The sequence below is a fragment of the Bicyclus anynana genome, chromosome 25 (assembly GCF_947172395.1).
Source record: "Bicyclus anynana chromosome 25, ilBicAnyn1.1, whole genome shotgun sequence".
NCBI classification, from domain to species: Eukaryota; Metazoa; Arthropoda; class Insecta; order Lepidoptera; family Nymphalidae; genus Bicyclus; species Bicyclus anynana.
The window spans coordinates 562,214-587,155 of record NC_069107.1 but is presented as its reverse complement, the minus strand read 5'-3'; the positions used below and the strand labels follow the sequence as shown (position 1 = coordinate 587,155).

At 32.4% G+C, this 24,942-nt stretch overlaps 1 protein-coding gene across 1 annotated transcript in view; it reads right to left on the bottom strand.

The window, feature by feature from the left end:
• Positions 1-3,503: 3,503 nt before the first annotated feature.
• LOC128199470 (protein boule) overlaps positions 3,504-24,942 on the bottom strand; it is a 45,265-nt gene continuing 23,826 nt past the window's right edge. The window contains exons 2-4 of the mRNA XM_052889167.1: positions 20,330-20,392; positions 18,239-18,392; positions 3,504-15,819 (exon numbers count right to left, since the gene is read on the bottom strand). Coding sequence (XP_052745127.1) covers positions 15,671-15,819; positions 18,239-18,392; positions 20,330-20,392 — 366 coding nt within the window. The 3' untranslated portion in view covers positions 3,504-15,670. The remainder of the gene's footprint in view (positions 15,820-18,238; positions 18,393-20,329; positions 20,393-24,942) is intronic.

The window sequence follows — 24,942 nt, the reverse complement described above, 5'->3', positions numbered from 1 at the left end:
GCGGAAAGTAATGTATTTCGCTACAGTGTGATTTATGCCTTTATACTGCAGCAGTTTCGCACCTATTGGTTCGGTTGTCATGTAGTTTTATTTATCACTAGCAGACGCCCGAGACTTCGTCCGCGTCAAAGTCGATGTAAACTTTACACTACCCCTACTTATGTCCAAAAAAATTCAAGATTATATAAATAAAATGGTTGTCGTGCCTCACTCGACATAAATAGACCGTATAGTGTATCGAGAACTTGTTTGTAGATATTTATAAGATCTGCATATACTATAAAAGATAGATGGTTCTATCTTTTATAGTATATGCAGATTTATACGCAGAATACGCAAAATAGGTAACTTTTCTGGTTGATTTTTACACCTTGTGTCCGAAAACCCCAAATATCTAACGGAACCCTACTCTTTTCCAAAATAAAATTTAACCTAGGTATGTTACTTGTGGATAATGTAGTTTCGAATAGTGAAAGAATTTTTAAAATCGGTTAAGTAGTTTTTGAGTCTATTCATTACAAACAAACAAACAAAGATTTCCTCTTTATAATATTAGTATTTAAGAAATTAAATATCACTTGTCTCAAACGGTGAAGGAAAACATCGTGAGGAAACCTGCACACCAGAGAATTTCTTAATTCTCTGCATGTGTGAAGTCTGCCAATCCGCATTGGGCCAGCGTGGTGGACTATTGGCCTAACATCTTTCATTCTGAGAGGAGACTCGAGCTCAGTAGTGAGCCGTATATGGGTTGATAATGTATGTACGTATGTAATATTAGTATAGATTAATGGATGCCTGCAACTTTGTACGCGTGAAATTTTGTTTTCCACAAATCCCGGGAACCTTGTAATTTTTTTGGAATAAAAAGCACACTTTATTTTGCTCCATAACCTCCTCTATCTTCCTGTGAAAGTTCTACTAAAATCAGTTCAGCCGTTCCAAATATTAACGCAGATAAACACAAACAGAAAGATAGGCAGACAGACGAAAATTCTTAAATAAGCTTGATAGCTTTATGCACTTAAGATAACACAGCTATTTTGAAATCAAAACACTTTAATTTTATATACCTGTATTGATTACTAGAGGACGCCACATGGTTTCACTCATTCCCATTTTGTGGAATACGGAAATAAAATGTAGTTTATTAGCGAATGCCTGCGACTCGCTGATGATGTCGTTAGTCCACCTGGTGATGGGTCAACCAACACTGCGTTTTCTAGTACGGGGTCGATATTATAACGCCATGGTAGAGTCCATTTTACGAAAGAATCCACCCTACCGACAAAGACGTACCGCCAAGCGATTTAGCATTCCGGTATGATGTCGTATATAAACCGAAAAGGGGTGTGGATTTTCATCCTCCTCTTAACAAATCAGCCTTCCATCTTAGATTGCATCATCACTTACCATCAGGTGAGATTGTAGTCAAGGGCTAACTTGTAAAGAATAAAAAATAAAATTTAGACAAATACACATACCAAATTCAGTCAAACCCTTTTCTATTTAAAAGATTATAATCTTGTGTCGTGTTGAACAACGTTTATTTACATGCATGTTTAATTTAATTAAGAAAATCGTTTGCGTGTAAAAGCAACTGTTCGCACCTGATAAGTGGCATCCAATTATGTTGCATGCACGTATGCTAATTATATGAAATACTGGCTATTTCATGATTAAACATACATGCAAGTGGATGTAATTTTAAGAGTGACTAAGGTTAACGTTAAGATCATTATCTTCTATTTTGGAACGATTTAAGACCGATTTCATCATTTGATACTTTTTGACATGAATGCTCTCCGTCTGTCATGTCTGTCTGTCTGTTCGTTATAGAAACAAAAACTACTTGACGGATTTTAACAAAACTGAGTACAATTGTTTTTCATACTCCTGGGCAGGTTATAGTATACTTTTCATCAAGCTACGATTAATAAAAGCAATGCAGTGAAGAAAATTGTTGGGAAAACGGGAGAATTTCCTCCATTTTTACAGCAATACTACTGTAAGGGCTGAATTAAAGAGGTCTAAGGGTGGACGAAGTCGCGGGCGCCCGCTAGGTAAGAATAAATACTCAGAATAGCAATAGCAAGCTATCCAATTTTAACTAACTTAATAAAATAAGTGACTTCAAAATCTAGCAGTTCGATTTATATCCTACCTACGCAAATATGACCATCATCATCATCATCGTCAACCGATGGACGTCCACTGCAGGACATAGGCCTCTTGCATGGATTTCCAAACAAAACAGTCTCGAGCCGCGAGGATCCAGCGGCTCCCTGCAACCCGCTTAATGACCTCAATCCACCTAGTGGGGGGTCAACCGACACTACGCTTTCAGGTCGCCATTCCAGCACCTTGTGACCCCAACGTCCATCGGTCTTGGAACTATGTGGCCTGCCCTTTGCCACTTCAGCTTCGCGACTCGCTGAGCTATATCAGTGACTTTGGTTCTTCTACGGATCTCCTCATTTTTGATTCGATCACGCAGAGAAACCCCAAGCATAGCTCGCTCCATCGCACGCTGAGTGACTTTAAGCCTTTTTATGAGGGCCACAGTTTGCGACCAGGTTTCAGATCCGTAAGTCATCACTGGCAACACGCACTGTTCGAAGACTTTCGTCTTCAGGCACTGAGGAATTTTGGACGATATATATATATTACCACAATATTTATTTTTTCAGAAATTTATGTGGATGGACCAGAATCTGCACTACCTAGTCCTCTAACCTTACCTTGTTGTATATATTTGACGGCCTCCGTGGCGCAGTGGTATGCGCGGTGGATTTAGAAGACGGAGGTCCTGGTTTCGATCCCCGGCTGGGCTGATTGAGGTTTTCTTAATTGGTCCAGGTCTGGCTTCGGCCGTGGCTAGTTACCACCCTAACGACAAATACGTAGCGCCAAGCGATTTAGCGTTCCAGTACGATGTTGTGTAGAAACCGAAAGGGGTGTGGATTTTCATCCTCCTCCTAACAAGTTAGCCCGCTTCCCTCTTAGACTCCATCATCACTTACCATCAGGTGTGATTGTAGTCAAGGGCTAACTTGTAAAGAATAAAAAATATAGTTATCTATATTAAAAATATAGATAACTAAAATAAAGAAAGAAAGATATTGAATCATGTATAAAATCTCGAGAGTCATCACGGCGATTTTCAGCTTCTCTAACAAGCCTTGCTGTAGTTCTTTGCATGGCCTACATTGTTCTGTTTACCATCTCATTTACCATCAAGTGGACCTTATTCTTACTACGTTTAAAAACTAGATATAACTCAATCCAAGACTTGTATTCAGAGTAATGCTGCTTGGACTAACCGCTACCTTGATGGATTGATGAAACCGAAAGGTTTTTTCATCCTCCTCCTAACAAGTTAGCCCGCTTCCATCTTAGATTGCATCATCACTTACCATCAGGTGAGATTGTAGTCAAGGGCTAACTTGTAAAGAATTAAAAAAAAGATTAATGGTTACAGATGATAATAAAAAAACAACTCATAATTATTACATTATATTTTTATTATTTACTAGACGTCTTATTTATAATTAAATTATTCGTTATTGCTTCAATAATTATTGTACTTATTTCTATAATTAGGTGAGATATTTTGATATACCGGAAGTATATAGATTAAAATAGTTTTACGGTTAAAATAAGAAATGGTGACTATGCCATTCTCTACTTTATAATATTATGGTCACTCACAAAACGCTTTGTGAAAAAATATTTTTCAAAAAACAAAATAAAACTTGTATTTTGAAAAGTTTAACTGTAGTTTTAAAAATATAAAATTATCCGAATAGAGAAAACAGTTTTAATGTCAAACTTGCGTAAGTCACTTTTTCTCATTTTTGCATGTAATAAAAATTGTAGATGTATTACAGAAAAATATCTATAAAAATAGCTCAAAAGAAACAGAAGTTTTAGTAACTGTTTGACAAACTAATTAAAATACTGTTTTTAAATAATTTTGTTAATTAGTTTGTCAAACAATTGATTATAGATCACATAAAGCTTTGAAGGTTTATTTCTAACTACATTGCTTTGTTGCGTTTAACTATAAACTGTTCATTACATAATTATGTATAAATAGATTTAAATACTATTAAAACATTTGTGTAGGTCATCTATATTTTGTATCGTAGATAGGATTAAAAATCTTTCCGGCCTTCTGATTCATTTTTATTGCTTAATACAAATTATTATCTTACTTAAAAATTCTGCTTTTATTCAATAGTTTTCTAATTTATTTAACTACGATACAAAGTGATAGACATATATTTATGTAATCTACATAAATATATTACTACACATAATATTGGAGTATTGATAAGAGTATAAGATTGCAAACATTTTTATGGAAGTATGTTTTACATTATTGAACTTATAGTTTGACCAGAATAACAAAAAACAAGGCCATGATGCACAAATATAAATAACTAATTTCTTCTTGAAACATAGTTTGACTAGAGATTTGATAATTTGACAAAAAATAATGCTTGATCCCTAGAAAAACTACCAGTTTGACATAGATGCAATTAATTTGATGTCAAACAGATCTGATCAAGTTGCGTGAATGCATGAATGAAATGAATGAATAACAAGTAATTTAGCTAATTTGATCAAATAGTCAGGGATCCGTAGAACATTTTTTACAATTTATTAGGTACTAACAAGTTAATTCTTCGTGAGTAATCAATAGTTATACAATTTAACAGCCACGGTGTCCTACAAATTGCGTGGTACATTATCTCGTTCCAACGCTCAGAAATTTTCATTTCCTGGTAACTCAGATACCAAAATCAAAAATTTTCGTAAATAAATAAGTCGATCTTCTCATCGAGCTAACTTGTTAGTAATTAGTTGTAAAAAATATTTTACGGATCCCTGACTAAAATTGATCTTTTTGGCCTCATGAAATCTCCTTTTACTCGTATGTTCGAATTTCTGACCAATTTTCAGCTTTGTATCTTATGATTAATTTTTGGGCCCGAGTTTGAATGGGAACTGGGGTCTTCGTTTAATTTTCACTTCTTTTCCCCAAAAAGTCCGCCATTGTAGCAAATTTGAGAGGAGACGAAAAGTAAAGAAATAACTTGAGATAAGAAATGAAGACTAGCAACATAATAAATACCTGCTTCTATACTTAATAATTACCTAATAACTAATTGTATTCAAGTTATATCCTTCATTTTTCTGACCCGTAAATGATTCACATAAAAAAAATTCACAATTTTATTTAAAAATTACTAAAATGTTTGCCGTAATATACCCATTATCACACATACAACTAATACATATCCCACATCCAGCAATATATCCATAACATCTTTAAAATCTCCCTTTTACGCTTACACTTAAGAAAAATTACATTATTACACAAAAGTCAACAGTAATCAGTTACTTTTGACAAACTTGTCATGACAAATATAAGTATGTAGGAACCAATATATTTAGATTTATATAGATATTAATAAATTGATTAAAATTTCAACAAATCTAATAAGAGATAAAGGAACACAGAATTGCATAATTTAAAAGAAAAAACATTATAACAGAGAATATAATTTTTCAATTTGTTAAATTGTAATTTTGAAAACGCTAAAGTTTATCAAAATACGAGTAAGTTATAATATAAACGAAGTATTGACAATTCTTTGATAAAATAAAAAAAATAATTTCAGATTGCAGTAACAATAAAATAATCTGCAAGAATAAAATTACTTATAATGCACATACATACAAGCATGACGAATATGTCAAAAGCTACTTACTAATTGAAAAAGGCTATAGATTAGCGTTTAAAATATCTATGACTCCAATAACAATATCACATATATAACTAGACAATAATTATTATATTAATATGGTACAATAACAGACAACAATCATCTACGTACATTCGATGATACGCCAGCTTATTAATAACTAATTAAGTTTTATCTATTAGCTTAATTCGTATTTATATCTAATAATGTGCGCAGTGAATATGATCATGGTGTTGCTAGAAGATACGTTAAAGTAAAGATACAATTATAAAACCAAGGCTTTATTTAATACATTAAGAATACATGATTGTATCAACTACGGATACTGCTGTTGAAATTAAAAAATGGCACATTTTAAAAAATAGAAAATGAAATTTAACAGCACAGGTATAGTCAGATTAACTCAAAAGCAAAATTAACTTTAAATGACTTAGTAGAGGCTATATTATTATGAATAAATGATTTTTTATTTTGAAATAAAAATCTTAGAAGTATTAGATACAAAAATAATAATTTAAAGATAATGTGTTAGTAAGATATTATAAAATATATAAAAGGACCTAGGACACTCTCAATTAATTTGTTCAAGATATATTATGATCAACATAAATTCACTCATAAATATAAAAAAGTAATAATGAAAATGAATTTATAAATACATTTATTTTATAGCTTGTTAACAAATATATAAGATTTATAATAAATGAAAGGATAAAGGATATTTATAGACAGATAATATAGATTAAGTTTCAAAACTAACATGCTACATTTTAGTAGCTTGACTGTAATATGCAGTTATTACAAATGAATTATTTTTGATTTCTTGAGTACTACATGATAACTTTAATCCTCTAGTAAACTTTTTATCTCCCTTAATTACCATCGCTATAACATTAATACATGATATGAGCGACGGAAAATTTACGAGTACATTTTGTCCCTTGCTAAGAAAACACGTTTATATGTTTCGTCCTTTCCTTAGAAAGCTTAACCTATATTAGTAGCTTACAAGTGGTTTTGATCCTAATTTTGTGATATATTTGAATTGAAAAAGATATCTTTTTATTATTATTTTTTATTGTTTTCTTAAGACATATAACATTTTTCTCTGTAATTTATTTGAAATTTCAAACTCTGAAATTTCGTATTTTAATCGACCCATTTTATAAATATGGTATTCTTCTTAGGCCACATATACTAAAATACTACATTCTAAATTACAATAAATAAAGACATTATGTAGTTACAGTTACTATATTTCACACACAGACAATACTTTTGGAATATATTTTCTTAATAGGTATTTAATAGCATCTATCTAAAACACATATAGTTCTGACGAATAGGAGAAAAACGTTACGTATATATTTAACTTTAAACGTAGAAATAGATACGTATGTATTATATGCTTAAGTTTTTTTACTTTTTTTATTTATTAAAGTGCTGTATTAAGCAGATCTATGAATACGTAGGTATAATTTCATACAAAAATTAAATTATTCGAAAAGCGTGTGGCATTGGTTCCAATTTAACTGTATTGATTTAAGTCAATTTTAAACAACAACTGTTTTTCGTATATAAAATAAATCTTTACAATTGATTGTTGATCATAATTTAACTAAACCACTAAAAATATTTAATCTTCAACAAACCACTTTTCGTATAGATATCAAAAGTTATTTATTGATCCACATAAAACCCTTGTAAATTGATTAAGTCAATTGATTAACGTGATCATTTATTTGTATGTAACTTAGATAATTGATTAAGTTTATCAATTAATTTAGTTAACTAGGAGTTAGCTCTTAGTTGAAAATAATTAAAAAAGAAGCAACAATTAGCTAATGTGAAATTTCAACATTTTCCTACAAGTATGAAATACAAGCTAAATTCATAATGAAATTTTAGGAACAAAATTCAGGAAAACATATGTGATTATATATATTTGGGGTTTTCAAGTTCTTAAGAATCTCAGAAATTTCGCATCTTGAAATACTTTTTTATAACAAATTATTTATTACAAAAGCATAACTGATATTTCTCATATATAGCAGAGACAACAACGATAATGAAATTTTGAATTCCACATTTACTATAAAACTGTTGCTTGAAATAAAAAATTGGTTTAAAACTCAAGTAAAATAACCAGATTTACTTAATCGATACAATAATTTGGGTAATAATTAAGTCTGTGTACCATATTAAAGAATAAAGAAGAATTTACCCTAACGCTGCATCATCCTGATTCACAACAATCACTCACACTCGATCTGGGCTTACAACCAGAAGTTTAGGAGCTTCAAGATTTTCTTAAAAGTAGTCAACATTTAGGAGTAAAGGGGATACAACTACAACAACGGAATAACTCGCGATACAAATACAATCTCTAAAAGGATAAAGATGATGGTTTCGGAATATAAATTTGTAAAGTTATCAAAAATGTCACTAACTTACTGGAAAGAAGGTTATCTAACAAGCCTTTAAAATGTCTTTTTTTGGTAACTCACTCACACGTTAAGAATTAGTTAAAAGTCATGATAATTTTTAATCTATTTTTAAAATTATATGGTAATTGTATATTCAGATTATGACAGTTTTTGATAAAGCTTGCAAAATTCTAAAGGTTTCTGTTTTGCAATAATCGTAAATCAAAATGGGATTAAACAATTGTTTCGCTAATAAAAGAAATTGCAAACCTTTTGGTCAGCCAATAGTTCGTCAGCCATTCAGTAATATCCACATATTCAATCACCAATGTGTTTCATTCCCTATATTACAATCGTTTGCAATAACATCAAAACTTATTAAATCAATGAAAATAATTAAAGTTCTCATAGCCCAGTTATTTTCAACAACCTAAAGATTTTCACTAACTCGACGATATTGTCTTAGTCCCTGTACATTATGTTATCAGATTTCGACGGATTTCTGGCGTCGTATCTTAGAACCCTTTGAAGATTCATTGATTTTTCCAAAGAAAAGGACGGCTACTATCCAATCTAATTCCTTTAATTCGCTTATCATTTCTATTTTATTCGTACTTTCTACATTCTCATACCTTTTGTCTTTTACTTCTTAGAAATAAGAAATAGAAATCTCAAGAAAGAAATAAAAGTTAAAATAAATTGAGATTGTGAAATTTAAAAATCGTTGCAGACTTCAAGAATAATGTTTAAAATATCAGTATTCAAATATGGAGGCTCTAGTTAAAATTACTGTAAGAAGTTTAGTGTATTAAAATCAAAATAACATTATTCGCTAAGCACATTACATTTTTATAATATAGTATCTTTTACGTTAAGTCCTTAATTTTACTCTCTAATTCGTTTAACGTAATATTGTCTATATTACGTCACTTATTTTCAAATATGCCTAGCGTGATACATATTACGAAAAATAGCTAGCGTAGTGATTGTTATTTTATCCGATATGTCAGGCAGTAAAGTTTCTAGGCCACAGAATAATGATAATATTTCTTTGCCATAACTTTTTTTAGTAACTGTAAAATTTATAGTACTTGAATAAATAAATATAGAAAATCAGAATATGTAAAATAAATAAATATTAAATATACAATCTAACATAAATATAAAAAGAAATATCCAAAGTAGAATGAACATTGTAATTCATTTAAAAGAAGTTAAAAAATTTGTAACATAAAGCAATTTAAAATGATTTTTATTTAAGCAGTGATACAATTCTTATTAATTCAATCTAAAACTTCTAAACCTAGAGCTTATACAAATGTTGCTTGTATCAATAAAAAGCAACTTAAAATTATCATCCATATTTAGTTTCAAAAGACGTATACCCTTGAGGTATTTTTTTTCAATATTAATTAAGTATTTGGCATAACTAACTAAACTAAGTACTTGACGCAAGAGGAACGTAAATTTAGCTTAACTTTAAACTAATTAGGAATTCCAAAGTAATTTATTGAGCAAATAAGCAAAATACGCGATTCGCACTTAAATTATTATCTAACACGATTAGTTTTACAAGTCTGAGTTAAAAAATTGACAGCGTTATCAGTTATGTTACATGTCACTGTATATATTTATTTACAGCAGGTGTTTTGAATGATCAGAATAAAATTCATTTTTATATTCGTAAATCTTGAGAAATATAAAGCTTTGGAGCAATATAATATATTTTTTTGGTTTAGATATTGTGTATCGTATAGATAAAACCAAACCGTGCATTTTCGATTTTTTTCGATGCATGTGCGTAAAAGTCTTGGACATCTCAAACTTAACAATACAGGTTATATAAAGACCTATTTATTGTTCTCTCTCTCTCTGTCATAAATAATGTGACACACGATAAAAGAAGACAGTAAACAAACAAAACAACTGCTGCAGACGATACAGTAACAGAGATCAAGCTTACACATTCAGAATAGTATTTGAAAATTTACACAACGATTATTGTTATAGATCACACCGAAGTTAGCAAGTCTATACAAATTTGCGACACCAATACAGATTACACAACAGTGATAATTAATGACATTATTTATGAATTTATTCCAGTGATTTTGCAAATATATATATCAACGTGATGATAAAAACATTTTTAGTTTTATGGATATATTTTTGAGTATCATTATTATAAAATTTTTCGTTATTATAAAAACCACCGTTGATGATAAAATACAATGTTTTATTGCGTTTTTTTATTCAAATGTTAGGCATTTGTGAACAAAATGAATTTAAAATTATTATTTATCAAATATTTAATATGCTATGTTTTGAACTTTCTTTTTTAACTATCGTATTATCTTAGCTCTTTCTAATCGTTTCTCACCGTAGCTCTCTCCATTCTGGTGTTATGTTCAATTTTTTAATATAATTTAATCCACAATTAATGTCATTAATTAGTAAATATATTTATAAATTGGTTTTAGAATAAAAAGTTATTCTATAACAATTATTATTATCAATTTCTCGAAAGGACGTTAAATATAATTAAGAGTTATTATCTTCTAATGTATTGATTAAATTATTTATTTTGTAATCAATAACATCTCTTATAATATAATAGGTATACGGGAATTTGATAAAATTTATATAATATTCTTTAAATACTACTTTGTTATGTTTTACCTACATTTTATATTTTTTATTAATGAAATAGGGAAATATTTAGTCTTTTAAAGTTTAGAGCTTTATATAGACTATATCTACAGACAAAGTCCGCTAAGTTTCCGCCAACATCGTACAAATAACCATATACAACCAAACAATTTTGTTTAAATTCGAAACTTCATTGGCATTACAGCCATTTAAAAGCTAGTCAAAGCTGTTGTTAAAAGTTGTTGCACTCATGATTTTAAACTTTAAGAGTGGGTTTCAATTATTTTCAAGTATTAAGGGAAAATCATTGTTTCAAAATGGTTATTTTTTTGTTCATAGTCTCCGTGCATCTGGGTAGGTCCGGGCAATGTACACTTTGCCTATCCTGTGGACTTTGCCCGCAGCTAATCTAGTATATCTAAATACATATTTAGCAGGCTAGACTTTGATAGCACACAGAAGAGTTACAACAACATTAATAATTATTATATTTAGGATAATAATAATATTACTATATTATCTTATGCAAAAACTGATATAAAATATACTGCTATAATTATTATGTTCTAAGTTAATGATTTCTAAATGATTAACGAGTTTTATATTTAACAAAAATATTTTAAAAATTGTTGAACAGGGCAACCTATGTAAATCGCGTTGCTTATTGGTCCTATTTTATTGTTTAATGACTCTTTTTCAATTGTGCCGAACATTTATTTTTTAATAAGAATAAAATAAAATATAATAATGCTAATCGCACATATAAAAACTAGTCGCCTGCGGTTTTCAAGTTGCAGGCGTTAAAAGTCTTGAATCGTAAACATAGCTGTTTTCCATGTAGATTATTAACTATTATTTGATACATCGTAGAATTTGATGTAACTAATAATAAAAAATTGCGCATGCTGCAACGTACATTGTGATAGAAATGAAACTTCTATTCATCTTGTTTATAATAATTATTATTATTATATTCTACTTTATGTTAAAATTAATAAAATACAAAGGTATTTGTAAGTTTATTAAAAATCTTTACCAGTGAATTTAACTGTAAAAATCATTAATTTTCTTCAAAAGTTCTTTCATATAACAAAAATTACTTAAACGTGACTCACACTTGAAATCACTCCACTCTTGATTCTCATTCAATTGTTATTATCAAATCGCCAGTAAGAAGTTTCACTTTAAATGAATTTTTAAATAATAATAAATATTAACGATATCAGTTATAACAGTTCTCATAATTATTTATGTGCGTTTAGCTTGCGCCTCAAAATGCAATGTGCGATAAGCTTATATCTATAATCTAGAAGAGAAATGAGTTAACAATCATGCCGTATCACATTCTTGACAACATTTTATATATCTTATCTTCATCGTAATAAAATCATTTCTCAGTTGTATTGTTCTACAAAATCATATAGATTCTACAAAATCGTTGGGTTAATAAATATATCTTTAGGTCCTGCATCTTAGGAATAAGTTAAATAATTAATTGAATTTGCTACATGTTTGGGGTCTTTGACAATTAGGGCATAACTTTTTAATTGTCACAACTGAGAATAATAGTCCTCAAATTGTCACAACTGGTAATAATAGCTCACAAATTGTAACAATTGGGAATAATAGCTCCTACATTGTAACAACTGAAAATAATAATTTTCAACAACTGGGAAGAAAGATCTCAATAATGGCGAAATATTTCAGAGATATTTGAAAATGTTTGAACCAAATAAAGGTTTAAATTAAGTAAAAGTACCAATTCTTCTAGTTTCTGTAAGTTTGGTGTATATAACCATACCACTGTTGATGAACAGTTATAGTACTCCTTTACAAGGATAACAAGTTATATTCACTAATGTCTTTTTTGAGGTATCAATTATAATAATGCCCGGTTCACATTGCTCCAGTCCAGCTATCCACTAGCAATAATTGTAAACTTTACGATAAATAATGAAATATTTTTGTGGAAAATAGTAAAAAGCAATGAGTTGACTTGTTTTTTACGACATTACGATCCGAAAAAAACTTTACTAACTTTGTTACAAAATCATCCCCAGTTATTAACTCTACCATGTCTTTAATTATAATTACAAATTATCATTTTTCATTTTCATAACGGAATTTTTCTAAGTATCCCTTGTTTCTATTTCAAATATCAAGAATATAATTATTATACAAGTATTCATAAATTCTGCCAATCGTTTTCATGGTGCCGCTTTAGTACCTACCTTAAAAAACTCAAACAAGGAGTTTTATTAAATTACATGAAAATAAAATATACCTACCTAAATCAACCGTGACGCAAAAAGACAAAAACTAAAAATTTAACAGTCAAATTTGAACCGCTGGACTGGAATACTATATACATGTGAACTGGGTTAAAATCTAAATAACTAGCAACATATTTATCTTGTGATATATTTCGTTGGACATACATAGCTCATTCCCATTTATTCCATATATTTTATACAAGAATTGTTAAATTTAATCAAGGCGTGTTATATTTTTTCGATTAAAATCCATTGATGAATAAGATGCTCAGTGTATTTTTGTGTGTAGTGACAAAAAGTAGTACATTTGTCAGGAGATACAAAAAAACCATAGCAATGATTTATTTTGCAATGGCAAAATAATAATGTACTTTCCCAAAATAAAACCTACATCTATTCAATAGATCAATCGCTCAAAAATACAACACATCCCGATAGATCCAATACACTTAAAACAATGATAGCACGCAAATTCATAATCTATTCTCCTTATGATTATGTACTGTGAAGCTAATTTATTGTATACCATTATAATAATAATTATCTTTACTCATCTAAGATATAGATACAACCAGATATAGACAAAATTGTCAAAAACACACCCAAAGAGTCTAACACTTGAACACTTCTTTGCATCACTATACGAACCACGACCATCACATCAACCGCCGAATGTCCCACATACACGAAAATTAAAGACTTCATTTATATAAAGAGAGTTTTTGTTTGCACTCAAATCAATGACTTTTAGAAAATTAAATAAATCATGGAAATCACAAAATTTAATTTGGTAGCTCACGTTGCAATCGGTTTATTAGAATATTTTTTTTATTTATTTCCTTCGTATTATTTCATTGCACATAAAATATACAACAAAAAATACCATAACTAACAAAAAATATATATTTTTTCCATTTATAAAAAAATAAATTTTTACAAAATTTTACTTAAGATTAGGTTTTTTTAATAATTTTTAATTGTAATTTTTTCGAGAACAGAAACTTTCTTTATATAAATAAGGTATATATTTACAGAAATAGTGATATTTAAATACCAAAAAAAAGGTGTTTGAGCACAATAAAGATTGGAAGACACGAGCAAAAGGAATGGTTTCGCTGAAAAATCTAAAAATATATCTCCAATGGCTTTATAGCTCAACGGTAAGGGGACCGGACTCATGTCGAGAGGTCATGGGTTCGATCCCCGCCCGCTGGAGTACTGTTGTACCCACTCCTAACACAGTTTGTAATCATATTGGAAATATATGGCAAATATTCTTTAAAAGGTCGAAAAAGCAGCACTCAATGCAATTACACAAATCATAATTATTAAACATTAAATGAATAACTTCGCAATTTCGAAATCGCTGTAGTTTTTAGAAATACATTTCTTTTATTAATAAATTATGAATGACAATGATTTTATCCAAACAAAATTCTTTACTCAATTTATCTAACGACGCATTCGTTGATTATTATCTTAAATTAAAAATCTTAAATTAATTACGAAATACAAATCACATAATATTTTTGTGACCAAAGTATCTTAGTCTAACTGAAGTTAAAGTAAGTTTTAAATTTATATTGAGTCAGTTAATAACTCCAAAGAACACACTAGCCAATGTTAAAGTAGTACTGTAGCTGAACCTGGCCTGACATTAATTACTGTGCTAGTAACTGGTTACATTGCTAGTAACTGGTCTCATCTAATACTTATTACTCAGCTAGTAACTGGCCGAACGTAACACTTGTTAATTAGCTAGTGACTATAAGTAACACTTATTATTCAGCTCGTAACTCGCCGAATGTAATACTGGCTAATTTAGTGTCTGTGCCAATGCAACACTTATTACTCAGATAATAACTGGTCTGATGTTTATTAGCCAGTGACTATCTTATTGTAACACTTATAACTCAGTTAGTAACTAGCTGAACGTATAGTGCCTTAAACTTATCTAGAAATGGTTTCTCTGTTGTCGCGCTTTTAGTATAATGTCTTGCAAAATTGCAACCGTTACGTAAGTTTCAGTTTTGGCTACGTTTTAGATACGTTTATGGCACTTTATCACTTATTGATTAGCTAATGACTGTCTCAATGTTACACATTATTCAGCTAGTAATGCGGGATGTAACGCTTGATATTAAGATAGCGACTGTCCTAATGTAACACTTATTACTCAGATAGTATCTGGCAAAACATAACGCTAGTCTATTAAATAGTGACTGTGTCAATGTAACATTTATTACTCAGCTAGTTACTGACAACATTTGTTAGTTAGATAGTGACTGTTCCAATGTAACACTAATTACTTAACCAGTATCTGGCCTTACATAACACTAGTCCATTACATAGTGACTGTGCCAATGTGATATTTATTACTCAGCTAGTAAAACTGCATGTTCATTACCTAGCAACTGTCCCAATGTAACACTTATTACTCAGCTAGTAACTTGCTCGTTGTAACATTAGCATCTGGTCCGCTGTAACACTAGTAACTGGCGTAGTGTATCACTGGGTATTGGGCTAGTAACTGACCCGTGTTACTGGGCTAGTAGATGAATGCGGGGTGGAGGGGCGGCGCTGGCACGCGGGGCTGCTTGTCGAGGGGTGCGCAGCATGCCGGCTCGCAGCATGCGGCGCTGTATGGAGCGGGCAGCAGCGCGTATTGCGTCGGTGGAGCGTATATTGCAGGCGTTGCTGTAATATCAATGAGAAATCATTAGATTATATATAAATATCTATACTTTATATATATATATATATATTAAGAACTACCGCGTGGCATGGACCTGCGGGAAAAAGAAAAGTAGGCAGACGAAAGACCCGCTGGTGCGATGATATCGTCCAATTAGCATCAAGAAACTGGCTCACAGACGCTAAGAATAGAAGCGAGTGGTATCGGCTGGAGGAGACCTATACATAGAAATAAGACTAACACTAACTTACTAAAACATACTCGTTTAACCAATACGCTAACATACTAAACTACTAATATATATAGTATAATAAAAATAAACTTAATATTGTTACTGTTGTTAAACATTATGTATAATTTAAGTTAAGTGTACTTATAATATAATAAATTGAATTGAATTAAATATTTTATAGAGGTAAAGTTTGTGTGTTAAGTATATTATGTTTGAGATTGAAGGGGGTAATTCTTCATCTACTGAACCTATTACAAAAATTATTTTTAAATTAGTAGGAGATAGGTAAATTATGTAGGGATGCGATGACGAAATTAACAAACATCTGGAAGAACCGAAGCGTCACCAACAGAACCAAAACACGCCTGGTCCAGGCACATATTTTTACGATTTTCCTTGATGTAGATACGTGGACTATTCACGCCAGAGAAAGACAAAGAATTGATGCGCTCGAGATGTGGTGTTGGAGCCGAATGTTACGTGTACCGTGGACTGCCAAAACGTACAAATGTATCAATTCTTTCACAGCTTCAAATTAAAACACGTCTCTCAAACATCTGTCTACAGCGCATCCGCAGTTATTTTAGATATATCACACGCCGTGGTAACGACAACTTGGAAAAAATTATTGTGGTGGGAAATGTGGAAGGCAAACGGCCACGAGGTAGATCTCCAACCCGATGATCGGATCTTCTCAAGGAAACAGGAGCCCGCACCTTTTACAGTGCCAGTGTCTAAATGGCCAGCGACCGTACTCGATGGAGGAGCATTATATACCAAAAGATGACTCGTCCAGGTGGTCACGATCCTCAGTCATGAGGGACGGACTAGAGAGAGAGAGAGAGGTAAATCATCTGTGAGTGTATTAGTTTATAATTTGTATTTTTAAGAATATTCCCTTGAGAAAAAAATATCTTATTACTTATACGAAAATATTATTTATAGTTTTATTAGATAATCTCGAGGTCATAGTCTATTCCAAACAACACAGGTTAAACAATTGGGTCCAGCATCAACGAGGTAGTCAGTGCCTAGAAACACACACTTTTGAAACATTTGTAACATTTTGGAGGCCATTGGATCAGCTTCCGCCTTCACACAGGTAGTAAAGCTATAAGAAATTGTAATGTTGTCATCAATTGTAAATTATATTATTGTATGTTTTTTTTAAAAAGAGCAACTGTTGAGTTTCTTGCCGGTTTCTTCTCAGCAGAACCTGCCTTCCGAACCGGTGGTAGAATCTTTACAAATAGTCAATTGACGTGCCAAAAGTGCTTGTAAACTGAGCCTACTTGAAATTTTGTTAATAACACCAAGTTGGTATATTTATTGTTGCTCGGCAGAGAATTCCCGGAGGAAAGAAATCGTTGTATAAAAACTACTAAGCAACCATGCATTTGATACATTGTGTAGAACTATCACAAGTATAAACACATGTAACTCGACGTACTCAGTGACAATGAGATGAGACAATGTTCAAAACTAGCGCCCCAGTTGCGCGACGCGAGTTGCGAACAGGTAAGTAACTTTGAAACACGTCAATACAATTATATGAAAATGTAACTTACATGTAATGAACCTGTCTGGTCTACTTGGTAATGAATAATTGATTTATTTTGGTATTATTCATGAAAAATCGACGATTCTAAAGCAAGAGCTTGTGACCTTTGTAATGGTCAGGTGACTCAAAAGCTGGCGCTAATTTGGCCCAAATAATAAGCCTCACAGTCACGCCCCATTCACACGGTAGTTAATTTTTTTGCAGCAGGATCCCGTTTGATGGCGAATGTGTTTATATGCTACACGAGCATCTCGCATGCGGGAACCTACAAAAAACCGATCCGATCGAATTGTGCCATTCGGTTTTGTCACTAGAAAATGATCGTGATCCAGTAAAAAGCGGGATCCCGTATAATCACACATATATTTCAATGGCTTCCTGCGTGCGGTTTTTTTTATTGGACACTGTTTTTTAGGCGTAGGAATAATTAATCTTTTAGCTTTTTTATTGGATCCTACTCTGAACTGCTATGTGAAAACAGTGTTCAGTTTTGCAGGATACAGTAAAAATCCAGTCCTGCAAAACTGTACAGCCATGTGAAAGGGGAGTTACCATCCAGAGAGAAAATAGCGCTAGCGTATTGTGGGTACATTGCCAAGTAACAGAGTATTATACCCATGATACTCACTGTCAAAAGGTAGAGGGTAGACGGCGTACGGTGGCGGCGGTAGCTCGCAAGGGGTGCAGGTGAGGGGTGGCGCCAGAGGGGGGCAGATCAGCTGGTAGCAGAGCGGCGCCTGCAAGGGAGCTGCCTCCGACGCCAGCATCGGGATTTGGCTTATCTACAAACAGAAAATTCATTAAAAACGGAATCTTTATATGATTTTTTTTTATTCTTTACAAGTTAGCCCTTGACTACAATCTCACCTGATGGTAAGTGATGTTGCAAACTAAGATAACATCGGGCTAACTTGGTAGAAGGAGAATGAAAATCCACACCCCTTTAGGTTTCTACACAACATCGCACCGGGAACGCTAAATCGCTTGGCGGTACGTCTTTGTCGTCTTCGTCTTTGGTGGTCACACAGACCTCGACCAATTATGAAACCCTCAATCGGTCCAGCTGGGGATCGAACCCAGGACCCACTTCTAAATCCACCGCGCATACCACTGCACCACAGAGGCCGTCAAAAATCATTATATTGTCCATCTGTATGTTTGTCTAGATTCCTTGATTCGGGGCGTCTGTTGAATGAAATAAAATCAATTCCTAAACTTAGTAAACATCTCAATTAGGCAATAGGTAGGAATATTTTACTGCAACACCCCCTCCCTCCCAAGAGAATGCAGGGACCAGGGAACAAGCAAGTCCATCCTAAGAACCCTGCACTCACTGTGTTTCCTGCCACCTACAATCAAAGCAACTTCAAGGCAAGACTGAATAGGCACTTTCTAGGCAAGCGTGTTCCATTCTAGACCTCATCATAGCTTTCCATCAGGCATGATTGCCTGACAAGCAAGTGTAAGCCTCGACTGGTGACAAAGGTAGGCTCATTTTTCGCGCAAAGGATCAGCCTGGCTCTCCAGCGCGGAAATGCAGCCAGTATTCTTGCCACCATTCCACGTGGGCCTGATTTATATAGTTACTAGCTGACGCCGCGCGGTTTTACCCGCGTGGTTGCTATTCCCTTATAATACGGTGATAATACTCGTAAATATATAGCCTATAAGTCGAGTCTTCCTCGATAAATGGGCTATCTAACACTGAAAGAATTTTTGAGATTAGCCCGTAAACAAACAAACTCTTCAGCTTTATAATATTATTATAGATTAGGGTAAGTTAGCTTAAGTTCTCTATTGAAAGAAAAAAGCACAAGCCTATTTTTTTCTCTCCTTTCTCATAGACTGTCATCTAAAATCTGTCATGTTCGTCTCTTTTTATGTGTCACCAGAAGGAGAACCATTAAGAATCTTTTGCTATACTGTATTCTAGCTATCTTTCTTGGCTAGATTTCGAACACTGTTACGTTTCAGTCTACAAAACAGGCTGCCGTTTCCTCCTAATATTTGATACTGTCGCACTATATTCCCTGTATAATAGGCTACTCGTCTGCTGTACAAAACTGAGAAGATTTTTTGCATAGAGGCAGTTTAGATTCCTAGAAACTCTAATCACATTTTTATTTGAGAAAATAATCCAGTAATTGTAATCTATACTAATATTATAAAGCTGAAGAGTTAGTTTGTTTTGTTTGTTTGATTGAACGCGCTAATCTCAGGAACTTCTGGTCCGATTTGAAATATTCTTTCAGTGTTGGATAGCCCATTTGTCGAGGAAGGCTTTAAGCTATATATTATCCCCGTATTCCTACGAAAACGAGAACCACGCGGGTGAAACCGCGCGGAGTCAGCTAGTATTTTATAAAACAAAATTGTATTTTTATCACGTCACCGCAAACGCCAATCATAAACTGTAACGTCATTCGCTACAAGGCATCGTTTTGTGATTGGCGCTTGCGGTGACGTGATATAATCACATCACTGTAAACGCCAATCACGCTGTTATCTCTATTAATGACGTCACTTGCTAATGTACTATTTCGGCGGCAAAAATTTTACATAGATAATTTTTTATTTATTTTAAATTTTTTGCTGGTTATTATTGACGGGACAAAATAAAATATAGCTTATAATACTTCCATAATTCAGTTTAAACACTGTTTACAAAAGAGGCAAGTAGCCTATTCAAGCAAACCTATATTACCCAAAAAACGCTCACCTGTTTCCTGACAGCCTGAGCCACCCGCAAGCGACCGAGCGGCGAAAACATCACGCCTCCACTCTGAAAACAACAAAGGGGAATGTCCACCAGCCCATACAACGTTGGCCCAAGAAACCCAGTTACGCCCCCCCATAAAAGTATATGGAGATGATAATATGATGTATAAATAAGGATTTGGTTAAATAATTTTTTTAATAAAAGTTTGCTAGACATAAAAAAAAAATATTTTATTTTATCACTCTCACTGCTCAAAAGTACACCGGAGATGAAGTAACATTAAAGCTGTACATGAATAGATTTATTGTTTTATGTAACCAACAAGCTTAACAAATAAATCAATAAATGAAACAACCAACCAACCAGGCAGTGGCGTGCATATGGTTGTCGATCAGGGTATGCACTAGTAATAAAATTAAGCAAAGTGGAAAAATCTGTATTTACTAATGAAGACAACTCTTAGCATATGCAGTACTTTAATGCATGTATGAAGTGCACACCCACCACTACTTGGAGGCCATTGGATCAGCTTCTACTAGAAGAAATTATTGTAATGATGTTAACAATTGTAAATTATAATATTGTATTACTTTTCTAAAAAAGAGTGACTGTTGAGTTTCTTGCTGACTCTCCTCAGCACAACTTGTCTTCCTATCTGGTGATGAGGTCTGTCTGTCTGTCTGGAGATGGACAAATAGTCAACCTTATTATTTAAAAAGTGCTTGTTTGCAAAACCAAGGCTTAGTCTACAAGCACTGTAAATAAATGAATTTACAAATGTATTACAGCGAGGAAAACAACATTGATTTGGAGTGTTTGTCGCTATTACATAATTATTTTCCGTTCTTCAGTTGAGCAAGATGCTGCTTTATCAGTCGTTTTCCAGCAATTTTGACAAACTTGGGATGACTCTGGATAACTGAAATAGTAATAAAATATGAAAATCCAGCAAATAATTTAATCAGAGTTTTAAAATTGGTTTACTTAGTGGATTTAATAATGTTATATTATTCCACAATTTATTCGTCGTCATCATCAACCCATATTCGGCTCACTACTGAGCTCGAGTCTCCTCTCAGAATGATAGGGGTTAGGCCAATAGTCCACCACACTGGCCTAAAGCGGATTGGCAGACTTCACACACGCAGAGAATTAAGATAATTCTCTAGTATGCACATATTATTACTGTTTTAAAATTGGTTTAGGGTGTGAAAATGTAGCAAACTGACATACAAACTCACAGTTCACATTTAATATTAATCAGGAAAGTAGGATAAATATACTATAATACTTCTATGCACTAAATATTGCTTGAACAAACCATCAACAATGCAAGAAAACCTATGTGCTGTCCTACATCTCACTAGATGTTATGCCTTCTACGCCAGTAATTACACAGTAAATGTACTTTTTAATACAGCAATATTGGTTAGTCATAAAAATACACTGAGCGACACTTCAACACTTATATGGGAAACTACACTCTGTTGTGACTTGACACAATAACATGACAAAAATTATTAAAGTTATACATATTATTTCTTATGAATAATAATCGTTTTTCACATTAAAAATGGATCAAACATTATTTATGCTGCCTGCACCTGCTGTGTACTTGTTTACGAGCATGTTTCAAAATTCAAACAGAATGTATTCGTATTTTCGTGACATTTTATTGACAATTGATGCCAACTATAATAATTTTAATATTGATATTAACATTGATTAATGCAGCGTAAATGTCCTCTTGTATTTACATCTGAGAGCTGAAATAAACTTGCAATTTTTCCGGTTCAGGGTCAACATTATTCGAATTTCGCATTTAACTTCGTGCAAGTTTTATTTATATTATAGCTGTGGTTTGAAAAATTATAATTCGGTTCAAAAAATACTGAAGGTAAACAGAAAACAGACAAAATCAGTAAATTAATTCAATGACATTATCTAATTAATAAAATGAGAATGACATTGACAATTATTGACATCAACAGATTATCTGTCCAAAAGTCAAATCGATGTTGCCATACGAAACACGAAAAATCGAATAACTTCGTATCGATTTCTAATTGAATAATTTTATTACTAGAATAACACGTCATTGTTTTCACCATCTTTTACACGACGCAATGGTTTTTATTGGTTTTCAATAATAAATAAAGTGATTCAAGAAGAAGGTTTATACAAGTAGTTTGTCATGATATTGCGTTTTCACCCGGACAAAATTGCGGATGTAAACATAATATATTATCTACAATATGTATACTATTTATACATACATAGAAATATATAGAATTTGATTTAGTTAGATCGGATGAAAGGAAAAAGTTATCGGAAGAAAGGGATTGAATATCAACTATTAAGACCACTTTGACCACTTATTTATATCAGCTTAGTATAGCTGTAGCTTGCGCGTTGGCCGATCGTGTAGCTAGCTTATATAGAGTATGGAAAAATTGTATAAAAAAACCGCATTGCACGCGCCGAAGTTACGGGCTTGCGCTACTACTCATATTATATATTATACTAGCTGACGCCGCGCGGTTTACCCGCGTGGTTCCCGTTCCCGTAGGTATGCGGAGATAATATATAGCTTATAGCCTTCCTCGATAAATGGGTTATCTAACACTGAAAGAATTTTTCAAATCGGACCAGTAGTGCCTGAGATTAGCGCCTTCAATCAAAAACAAACAAACAAACTCTCCAGCTTCATAATATTAGTATAGATAGTATTTAAATGGCGTAGTTGGTAATGTTTCGACGCAGTGATCCTATGTTCTTAATGTTATGCTCGATTATTATTATTATCCATTTAAATATCGATTAAACTAAAAAAATCAGTTGAGTTCTTAGTGGTTGGTTATTGCGAAAAATATAATAGGTACTTTGATATCAAGAAACGTTTTATAATGTCGACTATGCAATGGTTTTTAAAGAGTGAGGCAGATATTATAATCAAAAACATTATAATCTATTACAACTTTTGCTTTTCCAGGTGATTTTGTTGTAGAAAAAGATCGATTATTATTATTCGGTTAAAATATTGATTAAACCAAATAAATCACTTAGCTGGCAACACTGTTCATGTTCGTGTCTTCAAAAATGTCATACAACAACTATAATATTGTCAAATATCGTTGTGAAACTTATTTTTTGGGGAAAGTTATAGCAAACCGCTATGGATAAAGTAATTTATTAATTATTAAACAAAAATTATCAAGTATTTTTTAGTTTTATGTAAAATGGGGGGCGGGGACGAAAGGTCTGGGCCGGGAATGGACATTCCCCTTTACTATTATTTAATTATTATGATGTATCGGACCTTATTTTACTCTACTTGAGACTTTCGCATGAATGATAAAGGCAATTCGGCCCTATTGCAAGATCCCTTCTTAGCGGATACCTTCTAACTTTATACTACCTCCCTGCCAAATTTCAGCTTTGTCCATAAAGCGGTTTTCGAAATTTTGTGATGAATGACCTTTCGCATTTATATTTTAAGATTCATTTTAATTTAGGCGAAGCGGCTAGGTACGGCATGTTATTTTAGGTAGTACAAAGATATAACACCCTTCCCACCCATCCCAAAATGGGTTTTGCAAGAACACGTAAACAGGTGGCATAGTGGGGATCGCATAGTGGGGATATAGCATGGGTGAATATTTTGTTTATTGACATCCGGCTCAAAGAAAATAAATCTCTGTAACGTGCGTTGTTGGTTGTAAGTTAAGGGAAACTACTTGGTAAAATTATATCTTCGAATGAAGCGACTCACATAATTATGATAGAACTTCACTTACAGGTAAGTTCGTTTAATCATTAATTATTTTTAGGTAGTAAGAAAGAAGAAAGAAAGAAAGAAAGAAAGAAAGAAAATAAGTTTATTCACTTTTTAGTGTCACAAACAGTACATCCTATCTTAGATATTACATGACTGTCTGTGACACCAAACAGAAAGGGTTTACAGCTCAGCATTAGCCGTTCATCGCTGGAAAGCAATGCGCAGCGCTGATTTTCAGCTGAGACCCGGGTGACGTCACAGTCAGTTATTATTATAAACTAAACATCTAATCAAAATACTTTAAATACATTCAAAATAAAAATTCATATAATAAGACACAAAATAAAAAACCAAAAACAAAAAACCTTGATAAGAGCGTATAAATAAAATGATAATAACATAAAGATAAATGCCAACATACAATTATTAATATGACATATATATACATATAATATATATAAATAGAAATATGAATACTTATACCAATTAATAGACTGTACTTAAATATGTTATTTGCATCTAAAGGTCCCACTAAATAATTGATGCCTCCACTGCATAATCCTCTAACTCTTTTTGCCTATATAACATGAACTTCTTCAACTTCTGAGAGAAGCTAAATTTGGATTGAGACTCGCGAATAGGTGGCGGAATGTTGTTCCACCATCGAGTGGCGGCATATTTAAAACTGCCCCTAAAAGCCGCAGAACAATGTCGCGGGAACATAAGAGGCTTTCTTGCGCACCTATACTGTTCTTTACAATCGCATACCTCACTAGCTTCTCAAAAAGATATGATGGCCTACAATCCTTGAAAAGACCAAATAATAAGGAAGCAA